Here is a 12,700-nt window from a genome sequence, read left to right as displayed (position 1 = left end):
AGAGAAAAGTTTTTTTGGCTAGCGGGATCAGTAACCCCCATGTATGTATGTATGTATGTATGTATAACTTTATTTATAAAGCGCCACAAGGGTACGCAGCGCTGTACAATCATACAGAATACAGAATTACACACAGGGAGGACAAGTGATATAATAAATACATACAATAAATATATATATATCTATATAAGTGCCATGTGGTATGAGACACAGTAGGAAGGAGGTCCCTCCCCGTAGAGCTTACAATCTAAGTGGTTGGGTAACAAACAGGCACTAATTGGAAGGTAAGAGTGCACCAGGTATGGGCATTTGCCCTTAAGTGCAAAATAATGTTTTTGTGCTCCAGAAGGTAACGGCTGAGCTTTTTCTTAAAGAGAGTGGGTGAGTGTTCCCTACGAAGGGATTCAGGGATAGAGTTCCAGAGGTAAGGAGCAGCGAGATAGAAAGGTTTAAGACGAGATGTGAAAGCTGGAATGTAGACAAAGATGGCAAATAATTAAAAAAACTATAAAAATAAGTAATGAAGATGAATTGCAAAGTTGCTAGGAATAGTAAATTCTATAACATACTAAACGTTACTTTAAAGATACCACCCTTTTTAATAAAGTTATTAGAGACTATTCCCATTGACTTCTAGAGAAACTCACCAGCTTTTACTTGCAGAATTTTTTCTGGCAACTTTTTGTATGTTTTTTGTTTTTTTAGTCCCTACTAAAAAATGCCAACTCGAATTTTGATTAATAACCCCCTTAGTAACAGCTGTGAAATAGCATGCATTAAGGTTACTATAAATCATTATATGCATAAAAACATGTTTTTTGCTATTAGCATTGACTTGTGCTAACCTGGCTAACATATCGAACAAGGTTCAGTCTTATTATTAGAGAAAATGCAAATCAGTCAAGAATGTTTATTTAGAAAACATGGATATCATGCAGTAAAATGAATTAGTTAATCAAGTTAAATTAGTTCATGTGAGGGCGTCATTATAGTTGGCTTTCACTACATGGTTCCTCTGTGTTCTCATAACTAGAATATCTGGTGTACTTGAAAAATGAATGAGAATCTGACCATCCAAATAAGTGCATACACCCCAAGGCCCAAACTTCAACCAAAACAAAATATTTCAAGAGTCTGTTCCCAAGTACATAGGATTACAAAACTGTATTGTTTTTTACAGTGAGAGGTTGGGTTGTTTCAGGATCCCACGTGTTTAAATGACTGACAGACTGTAGGCTTCATAGAAATAAGGGACAGCATAGAAATATCCATGTACCTGTTTGGAGATCTGACATTAGAGATGTAGCGAACATCGCCGAAAATGTTCGCGAACCTGTTCGCGGACTTTCGCCAAAACTCGCGAATATTCGCGAACTTTGCGAACCCCATAGACTTCAATGGGAAGGCGAACTTTAAAACCTAGAAAAGCCATTTCTGGCCAGAAAACTGATTTTAAAGTTGTTTAAAGGGTGCCACGACCTGGACAGTGGCATGCAGGAGGGGGATCAAGCAAAAATTTCTCTGAAAAATACTTTTTAAAAAAAACGCAAAAAAAAACGCAAAAAAAACGCCAAAAAAAAACACCAAAAATAAAACGCCAAAAAAAACGCCAAAAAAAAAACCGCAAGCTATTCCTATGTATATGCATAGGCGATAAAACGCGGCGGAAAAACCAAGGCGAAAAAACGCGGGGCCAAAAAAAAAACACGGCGAACCCAAAGTGGCGAACATCGCGCGAATTAGTTCGCCGGCGAACAGTTCGCTACATCTCTATCTGACATCAGTCAAACAAGAGTTCAAAAGTAAAAATGCCATCCCCAGGACTTGATATTTAGAGATGTAGCGAACTGTTCGCCGGTGAACTAATTTGCGCGAACATCGGGTGTTCGCAAGTTCGCAAACTTTTCGCTTATGTTCGCAATTTGGGTTCGCATGGCGTTTTTCCGCTGCGTTTTTTCTCGGCCTAAAAACGCCGCACAAGCCACACATGGCGTTTTTCAGCAAAACCCGTTTCCATGGTGCTAATAGTGTGAAATAGCAAAAAACGCAGCGTATTTCCGCTAGGTCTGCCAGCTGCCTTTGCGTATACATAGGAATAGCTTGCGTTTTTACGCAACGCTGTGTCAACAAAGTATTTTTCAGAGAAATTTTTGCCCTTGATCCCCCTCCTGCATGCCACTGTCCAGGTCGTGGCACCCTTTAAACAACTTTAAAATCAGTTTTCTGGCCAGAAAAGGCTTTTCTAGGTTTTAAAGTTTGCCTTCCCATTGAAGTCTATGGGGTTCGCAAAGTTCGCGAACTTTCGCACTTTTTGGCGTAAGTTCGCGAACAGGTCTGCGAACTTTTTTTTGAGGTTCGCTACATCCCTATTGATATCCAGGATATGGCATTTTTTCTTAATGCCTAGAGCTCTCTGCATTTAAAGGCCGCAGTCAATAGTCGACATTTATTGACTGCTGAAAATGATTGCTTCATAGGCAGTTGGACTATCCAGCTTAAAAAAATAGAGCAATTTGAGAAAAAAAAGTGCTTCTCCTTGAACACTGGGTTTAAATATTTTAAATTGTGACAATATACCTTTAACTGTACTCAGAGATAGCTGCCAATACAGACTAAATGCAGATATGCCAATCTAACATGTTATATTGAATATATTATATGTGTCTTGGCAACTCTGCATTATGCTTGTTCACCTCCCTGCTCTGCTCAAAACTGTTTCTCAGGATTTTGGGTTGTGTTTCAGTGCTTTTTAGTTAACATTAATTCAGATGCAAATGACAGGGAGCAGGGGGTAGGGCTGTTACTGCCAGTGACCAGGTGGGGGTGGGGCAAAAGAGTGTATTTCCTGAAACTCTGTACGTTGGTTATAATAGACTTTGTATTCCCTTCACATTTTGAAACTAATTATTCTCCAATGGGAGTCTGATTTATGTGCATATTAATGTTTTTTTTTTCATATGCATGGGAACAGTCAAGAATACTTTGATAAGGTAAACTCTTATTGTTCCATGGTAGAATAATTTTCACTGGCTTCTTCAGCATTAATTTTAAAAAGTAAACTAAATTAGATTTTTCTTGGGCAATAAAATAAAAGGGAGGAGTTTGCTACAGGTTGTATATCTCCAGCTGGCAAGTAGCGTTTACTGGTTGGCTAATGGCAAACATCTGGTTGCTATGCATTACTATATCTTGGAGGATTTTTCACTGTTTATTAGTTAGGGCAGGGCTGTCCAACTGGAGGCGCTGGGCTGGATGTGGCCCTCCAAGGTATTTTTATGGCCCCCTGCCTGCTATCATTTGATATTATTTGGCCCACAAACATGCAGTTTGCAAACTAATTGGCCCACTACATGGAAATAGTTGGATAGCACTGAGTTAGATTAAATGGGCCGCCATACATTTTGCCTGATTCAATCTGCTACACAATCTGCCTAATAACACTGATGCCCATATAGTTGGGCAGTAGGGATTAACTGTCAGGCCCACAATCTGTACAAGTACAGCCACCTTATCAGGTACAAATAACTCCCCTTAAGCACATGATTGCTTTTTGCATGTTAGGAAAGAGCTTGGAGTCATGACTGTTGTTGCTGAATGTGGACAATAGTACAACAGTGCAATGCCTTTAAAATCATTAAGCGGTTCATGTTCTTTAGATCTTCCTTTTAATGACTAAGTTACAATAAATTTTCAAGACAGTGCAAATAATGTTCCAATTGTCAGGGGACAAACACTATGGTATAACAGCAAACAATACTCTTAAACAAACGATAGGTTTGTAATCTGTAAGTAAACACAACTTGCTATTTACCAGAAAGCATTAAAACCATTATACATTGGAATGTTCTATATGTGTAAATCAATGCAGAGAGCAATATTTCCCTAATAGTATAGTATTTTTAGGGTCACTTTTTACATGAAATTAAATTAGTCACTGGCAGTATCAGTTTCTAGCCTCCTGTTATTTATAAACCTAAATGGTATCAAGGCTTCAGTTAGCTCCTAGGGAACTGCTTGTATACAGCAATATTAACAATTCAGAAAGAATTTTGTCGTACCATACCCTTTGATAACTCTGCCCTGCCCCTGCCTAGCTTGCTTGGTTACACAAATACACAATCAGTTGTGTCACATGCACTGACTCTGCAATGGGATACAACTTTCAACCCGCTGCTAGGTATTCACATTAGAGAAAGGTAGAGAATAACTTTTCAAAATGTCAGCTTAATTTTCATTTTGGTGTCACTGGTCCTTTAAAATGCAGATGGTATTGGACTAAATGTTATTTAGAAAACCCCTGAATGGGCTGCCCTCCCTAACTGCAACAACCAGGCTCCCGTTAATGGTCTTGCTCCCCTGTACCAGGCTTCCTAAGACAGAGCAGTAAAGCAGTGTTGCCAGTCACCATGTTGCCATGTTTAACCACTTCCCTGGCTCTAGGAACTGATCATCATACTGGAATATGCACAGAAGCCAAACTGGCCCTTTTTCCAATGAGCAGGTTCCTGGTTAGTGCAGCTTTGCCTTAGGACAGTGATCCCCAACCAGTTGCTCACAAACCCCTTTGATGTTGTTCCCAGTGGCCTCAAAGCAGGTGCTCATCTTTGAATTTCTGACTTGGAGGGGGCATAAAGACCACATATTGTGCCAAACAGAGCCTTCTGTAGTCTGCCAGTGTACACAGTGCTACCAAATAATGAATCACAGCCCTTATTGGTCACTTTTTTTGTTTGTGTTGCTCCCCAACTCTTTTTTATCTTTTGACTGGTTATTGTGGAGGCCCATGTAGGGGCTCTGTAGTCCATAATTGGCTTTACTTCTCCTTTTAAGATTAAGGGGCATATTTATTATGCTGTGTAAAACTAATTCGCTGAAAAAACGGAGTAAAAAGCTGTGTAAAATAAATGGAAAAGATCGCCATCTGAACGCCAGATATTACGCCGGATATTACGCCGTTAATTCCCATAAGTTCCGGTGGAAGAAAAAACGCGTAAAACAATTACGCCGTTTTTACGCCATTTTTACACAGCGAAGCCTGGCGATGTGTGGCGAATTTTCTCGCCGCTTTTTACACAGCATAAATATATGAATGAAATGAATATGCCCCTAAATGTATAGGTAAGTTTAATTTGTTATATTCTTCCCAGCTTCTTTACTTTTTAGCAGACTGGTCTGCTCCCCTATACTGGATTTTCTAAGGCAAAGCTGCATAGTGGTGGTAGGCTGCATAGTGGTGGTTGGTTGTTTAGATGTGCAACATTACTAAAACCAAGGGCACAACTTCAGGGGCCCAAGCCCCCTAGGCACCCAGTGGCTGCATGGCCTGCTAGTTACGCCTTTGACTGAAACAGTTTATAGCAGGGACAACAAGGTTTTCCTATACCTATACAGAGTGATACCATAAATCTATTTCAGCATAGGTAGGGGGCTTATTATTTCCCATGCAGCAAGTTGCTGGGCTGGATTAAATTAAAATGATGATGTCATACATTGAAGTCATGGAGCATTTCAGCAGTCTGGGAGCCATAAAAATCCTTTGGAGGGCCACATTTGGTCCATAGGCCTCAAGTTGGACAGCCCTGATGTAGGGTACAGTAGTCCTATAATAACTAAAGTCTAATGTGCCTTTAAATATTTTATTTGCTGCTGCTCAGAAATTAAAAGACATAATTAAACTTCCTTATAGATTCCCAGCAGTTGGAATTTCATCCTATTTATGAACATGTTTCTGACAATCAGGAAAATTTTAATCAGGAAAGTTAATTTAATGAATTTACAGTATTTTCTGCTTTTATCAATGTATCAAATTGCCCAAATGTGTTCGAGTTTCAGCAGTCTAACCATTCTGTCATAGATAAACTTAATATTCAAACATAGCCTGTTTGAGTTCAGGCTTGTATTTAGGTGTCTGCATTGCAGATTGGCTCCTCATTCATAATGCAACACTGTGTTTTAAAAATGTGTTCATGCACAAAATCCTACTAAATGTTTGACAAAGCAAAATATGAATCTAAAATACAACACATATACAATAACTGCAGACTGAATCAATGTGTATATTATTAAAATAAATAAATACAAAAATAAACATGCAGCCACCTCAGGACAAATTAATAACATCAGAGCATAAATTTGAACTCAGGGATTGAACTGTTGGCCCTGTACTGTCCATGGCTGTCACATAACTGCCTTTCTTCAGACTTTTAAATGAGAACTTAAGGATAAATATATAAAGGTTGGTCAGTGCCCAGTGAGGCAAATCGTTGGTCCTTGTGGCTTGGCCGGAGCACATTTTCCAAAATGGAAACCAACCACTCACAACATCAGAACTGACCCATTTCCCAGGTACCTCCAGTGCCACCATGGACAGTGGAATGAGCAGTATATTAAACTCACCAAAAGTATTACACAATTTTTGAATCATTTATTTTTCTGCACAAACCATAAGGCCAGTGCCACACAGGCCTGCACATAAAATCAGGTTGAGAATCCACCCCAACGCTCAAAAAATCATATTGATGTGCCTGCATCCAGAGCCATTGCATTGGCCTGGGTGTAGGCACACTGAGTAGGATTTCGCACAAAACTGTTAGCATTTTCTACTCCATGAGCCTAAACCTGGGCTGACACAATGGCTATGGGTTCAGGCACATCAGTAAGCTTTTTTGAGCATAGAGGAGGATTCTTAGCCTGTGTTTAGACCGAGAATCCACCCCATGTGGCATTGGCCAAAAGGACAAAATCTGAAAATCTCCAGGCATTAGCAAGGGGTCCAGAGACAGAAAGTTACATCTCTGTGTGCTGCCAAGTTTGGCACTGGTTTTAGATTTAGGTTTACTGGAACAAAAGTTCTATGAGCATTGGAGCAGGCTTCCATGAAAACAACCCACTCTTTACAATTAGAACAATATCACTGATTGCAATGAAGTTAGGCTAAGCACAGTATGTAGTCCTATTCTGAGAAAAAAAAACATTCATAATGTTCTTATATCTTGTTGTTTCTTGCATGAACCATCCAGATGCCACAAACATTTATAGATGAAAGCAATAATTGTTATGCTGAAACTGCTACAAATATATTTTACAATGTATTTATAAAGCAGCTGGAAAAAATGTGTAAAAAATAAAAATGTCACTATAAAATATAATTAACAAAACAAACTAAGGAGCAGTGATGTGTGCAGTGGGATTGCCTCTCCTGTCTTCCAGCTAAACAGGGGCTAATGCAGCTAAACGCAGCAAAGCATAACAGGCAGAAGGTGTCATTTATTTATTCCAGGTCAGGGTGCAAACTATATAAAATAGGAGCAAACAACAATGTCTGTTCCACCTTTGCAGCCAGCCTCACACTTTGCACTATGGAACAGGTCAGTGGTATAACTAACAGGTTATAACTGAATCTGGACCCAATACCAACATGAATACAGTGCTGACTGCATTCAGGAGGAGGCACACGGGTGTCACCCTCTCATTCTCCTTAACTTGCATGTCTTTCACAAGCACAAGTTAGGGTGATCCAGCGGGTGCAGGTTGCAAAGGAGCCCTTGCCCCCACCATTATCATGCTCTGCACTTCAATCATGGGTAAGGTGCAAATGTGACCTGGACACAAGTGCTTACTGAATGAGAACTAAGGGGCTCTAGAGCATACATGAATGAGGGCAGGGTCTCACTAAGTGAACCAGTTACCCATGTGGCCATAACAGCTCCAAAAATTAACTTTCTATGTATAAAAAAAGAAGACTGCACATATAAATATTCACATGATCAATAACTATGCAGGGTTTTGATATTTCTGAAAAGCAGTTTTACATAAAACATTTTCATTTCTGAATCAGTAATAATCATCCAAACTCAATAATTCATAAATACCAACCAAATTAGTTAAGCATACAGTAGTATTTATGAGAGACAGTAAATATATGGAAGACAATATAAATCATGCTGTTAGAAAAGGCTCATGGAGTGATACGTATCAAAGTTATCCTTTTATTGCTTTCTGTAGATGTGACTTTGTTATAGAATTCAGTCTGGAATATCATTAAGTAAACAGCAAGCAGATAAAAAGCTGTTCTACACAATTGATCATTTAATGTGATTACCCAGTAAAACTGCCTGGCACTCACTCTGCTGTCATTTTAGAGGTGTTTGTTTTAGTTACCACAAAATGAAAAGGATGAGCTAAACTGCTTACCTTGCAGCCTTTGCATCACATTAGCAATGTCCCTTGTGGCTCTGTTTGCCATCCGAGATGTGGCCATGGTACCTGCGCCTGGTATTCTTCAGTGATGGAATCTTTACACCAATTTCACCCTGAACGTGTTAAAAATTATCACTTTCTTCTCTCAAGCATCATTGACCTTTTTTGCCTAATCACAGCTAACAGCTGAGTCACTGCAGTCTTGCGCCCAAACAAAAGCAGACCTGTCACAATTCCTGTGCCTTTTTTTGGAGTCCTCTCCTTCTCACCGAGCTGTCTGAAGAGATAAAGAGACAGGTTTCAGAAGAGACTTGCACTGGTATCAAAGCAGAAACCTGTAATCCCCTTAGCAATGCTGATAAAGCCTGGCAGCCTGGGATATACTCACTTGTGCCAGGGAGCCAATTACTGCTCAGAGCACTCTGTGTTGTGTGCAGCAAAATACCCACAAACAAAGCCAAACTTATGTGTGCCAGCCATCAATAATTTCTCATTTTAAAACCGTAATGGTAATTTGGGAATTTCGGAGCCTGGTTGTAAAATAAAAGTAAAAGTATCCATCAATCTCATTGATTCCAAAATAAATTACTATAAGGAGCTCCTGCCAGATTTTTATATTTATATCCAAAGTGCCAGCAATTACAAAAATCCATACAGAGGAATATTCAAGAATATTAAATAAGAGTAGAGCACAGAGATTAGGAACAGGAATCGTCCCCTCTCCAGTATCAATATTTTCAAAAAGAATTCCATGAAATAGGGACTGGCAAACAATAACAGCAGTTTTGTAAATCTAGATTTGTATGATAAATTTCAAGGCATTGCCACGTAATGTTTTCCATGTAATAGACTCATGATCTATTAAACCACGTTTGGAACTGATTTATAACAAACCTATGCTGTCATACCATCAGTGGAGCCCTTTGCGGTACAAACATCTCACAGCTAACACCATTAACTGGTGAAGGCACATAATAATACTTATTTACAATGATGAATCTTTTAATACATTTTACAGGGTCCTATATTAACTACATTAGGGCTGATTCACTAAAGTGCGTTAATTTTTATCGCACACTTTTTGCGTTAAAATAGACGTGAAAATTAACGCGTGATTCACTACAGTATTACCGCATGCGTTAATTTGCACGCAAACAAATGCGTTAATTTTAACGCATGCGTTAATTTGCGCGCCGAAATAACACTAACACATGATTCACAAACACTTAGACGCGCTAAATATCGCATTAGTCTATGCGAAAATTAACACCTACTTGGGCCAGGCAGTAATTATAGAAAAGTACAGTTAATGAGCTTTTGGCAACACAATATGGACTTTGCAGTATTATTTATTCAAGTCTGTGTTGGCCCTAGAGTGATGCAGCCTCCAGTTTGCAGGGAAATGGTAATTTTCAGTACAGTAATTTTCCGCAAGTATTGGCATGTATGGCTAACATGGCGTGCGTTTATTCGCACGACTATTTATATGCGGCTACTATTTATATAGTTACATAGTTACATAGGGTTGAAAAAAGACCAGAGTCCATCAAGTTCAACCCATCCAAGTAAACCCAGCACACACAACCCAAACCTACCAATATGCGGCTACTATTTATATGCTACTATTTATATGCGGCGACTATTTATACGTGGCAACTATTTATACACGGGCATTGATTAGCGCAAAATAACGCATTTATATTTTGGCAGACCCATGCACATCACATTGCTAAGTAGCTGAGTGGCATTCATTTGTATTCAAGGGGAAATTTCAATCACTGGGGGGGTGCCTACCATTTGGCACCCCAGTAATTGCATTCACTTACTTGATATCCGGCCGGTGCTACTGTTAGCAGAAAACTAAGCAATCTCCTTCCCCCAATCACCTATCTTGGGGCTGGCGCATAGTATAGTGAAAAAAGCGACTTTCTTGTTTAAGTTCGGCTTTTTACTCTACTGCGCTTGTGCAAGAGGTGGGAGGGCAGAAAAAGGAAGAGGATTGCTCATTCACAGATACCCCGAGCCAGTGTGGTTTTCTGCTAACAGGAGAACCAGCCCCGGAATACTAGGTAAGTGATTTCAATCACTGGGCGGTGCCAAAATGCTAGGCACCCCCCAAAGATTAAAATCACTTACCTTTACTTCTCTTTTAAATAAACTTTAATATGGTGTAGACATTGATATTCTAAGACGAGGTCCATGTTAGCTTCAGCTGCAAATCCTTCTGAAGGGAAACTGCACAAGGTGGTACAACATCTAGCAAATCTGCTGCACATCCCTGCATTTTTAGCCAAGAAATGCAATGCCTGCTATATATCATGAGCCCCTGTTCATGCAGTTCGTGGAGCTTTTTGTAAAAAAGCTTTGCATGCACAGAACATTCTATAAAGGTTCTATAAATAGACTTCCACACACTTGCAGCAAATTTGCAACAAAATTCTCAAGCAGTTGCAGTCATTTTGCATCACACATGATGCTTTCCTGCAATCCAGAACACAAAGCACCTATTCATTTCAAGTCCTATAGCCAATAGCAGCCCGTACATTGAGAAGAGGGAGCATTCTGTGAAAAATTACAATTTGCAAAGAAATGGTGCACAATCTTTAATTAAAGTAAACTGCAGAAACTTATTTTTAAATGAGGAAAATGAACGCCAATTTTTATTTTTTTTACAATATGTCCCCTTTAATTTTAAGGTGAACAACCCTTTAACAATAATAGTAACATTAATCTGTGGATAGGAAATAGGGAACAAGGCAGACTGACAGATGTTTCGAGTAGATAAATATCTAGTGTTGTAATTACATACACAAACATTTCTTCACTCACTTGCAAAAGAATATGCAGCTGTGTACATGTACGACAATTTAGCAATTTGGTCTTTACCATAGAGGCCAGCTGATAAATATAAAATACCATGATGGTGCCACTGAACACATCTTTTGTCAGTTGTCAGGCTATTACATTAACCACTCTGTGATACAATCACCCTGCAATCACAAAACTTATCTGCTTCATTGCATGTCAATTGGTACATTGCTGTCTGACCAGTCCGTAGTCTAATATAACACAAATTACTTAATAAATTTTAATCTTCCAATAAAAATAGGATAAGAAACTTTAGATTTAGTGTCTCAAAGAGGGAATAATTCCCTGTCAGGTCTGTTCATTTTCTTTAGGCATTGTATCCCACAGAATACATGTCAGGTAGAACACTCTGCTGCTATCCCTGCATCATTAATGCACCCTGATCTTAATTCCAAAGGGAAAAAAATACTAGAACTCTACCCCATTTATATAACAGTGGAAATAATATTAATACAAGTAACCAATAAAAGTTGTCATATCTAGATGGCCTTATCCTTCATAAATGTAAATATTCCAAGTGACACATTCTGCATGCATAGTTTTCTGCCCAATCGCCACCTTGTGTGTTTGTACAGTGTGAATACTATACTTGGTATTAAAACCAGACCACTTGTAGACCACTTCAAAAGTAAATTATAGCGGTGTCTATGAGAAAGAATACAGAGCCTCCCTCACAATAAAAGTATGAATGGAAAATATATTTGTTACTTTTTGTAATTGTTAAATGGCAACTTAAAAGGAGTAATCTAACTGCTGTGCAATGTACCTTAGCATTAAAAAGAAGAGCCCCTCATCTCTTCACCTTGTGGGTTCCATCACAGCAGCCCTCCTGCACCTGTAATTCCAGGGCTTTCTAAATACACAATGCACCCCCAGGAGGGCGTGGTACCTATGCCCCAAGTCCAGGGTACGGAGGAGCAGGACTACATCATGGGAAACCTCAATAGAATATAGCTGCAGGCTGTCTGAAGCAGTTCTACGTTCTACAGAAATTCAATTAACCTTTCATTATACAGTATAATATAAAATATGTTAGTGACAAGTTCATAAGAGAAAGGTGCGCACTCGCAACCAGGAACTTGTTCTACTATCAAATGTGAAGCACTAGTGCACACTGAAAAGGTTAAATAGCGGCTAACAATGCCTGAAGTCATTATTTAGTTGCAACCAGAAATGACAAAAATGTATCCAAATAATGACAACGTGCTCCTGCAGCCTAAAATAAATACAGGAACAGGCGTAGAGGGGAGTACGGATATGAAAAGATAATAAATCAGGAGACTGGTTACAGTGCTCCTTAACTTCCATTTAGCATTGAGGAAATGTGCTTAATCTGTAGTGTATGAGGTTTGTGGAAACAGAGCTATACAAATAAAGGAGTGTATTTATAAGCTTTCCCAGCGTGTTGCAGTTAAGCACAGTGCTCCTCTATTGTCTATTCGATACAAATGCATTTAATGTGGGTGCCATAGATTTTTAAGGGTTTATATCTATTAGGGTTTTAAACATGTTTATGATTTCACTAAAAGAGAGTTGTGGTGGGGAGCTGGTGGACTATTTACATTTCCTTGCAATTTCCCCAAATTACAAGCTCCCATCTGGCACCTTGCTAGACAATTATAAATATATATAA

The 12,700-nt window shown here is 39.0% G+C and overlaps 1 protein-coding gene across 6 annotated transcripts in view; it reads right to left on the bottom strand.

Moving 5' to 3' along the window:
• syne1 (spectrin repeat containing, nuclear envelope 1) overlaps nt 1-12,700 on the bottom strand; it is a 244,378-nt gene that overhangs the window by 219,588 nt on the left and 12,090 nt on the right. For all 6 annotated transcript variants that reach the window (NM_001127037.2, XM_018093792.2, XM_018093789.2 and 3 more), the window contains exon 2: nt 8,194-8,476. In NM_001127037.2, coding sequence (NP_001120509.2) covers nt 8,194-8,260 — 67 coding nt within the window. In that variant the 5' untranslated portion in view covers nt 8,261-8,476. The remainder of the gene's footprint in view (nt 1-8,193; nt 8,477-12,700) is intronic.

The sequence above is a fragment of the Xenopus tropicalis genome, chromosome 5 (assembly GCF_000004195.4).
Source record: "Xenopus tropicalis strain Nigerian chromosome 5, UCB_Xtro_10.0, whole genome shotgun sequence".
Lineage (NCBI taxonomy): Eukaryota > Metazoa > Chordata > Amphibia > Anura > Pipidae > Xenopus > Xenopus tropicalis.
Note: the sequence above shows the minus strand (reverse complement) of the source record. Positions and strands in the feature narration are given on the sequence as shown.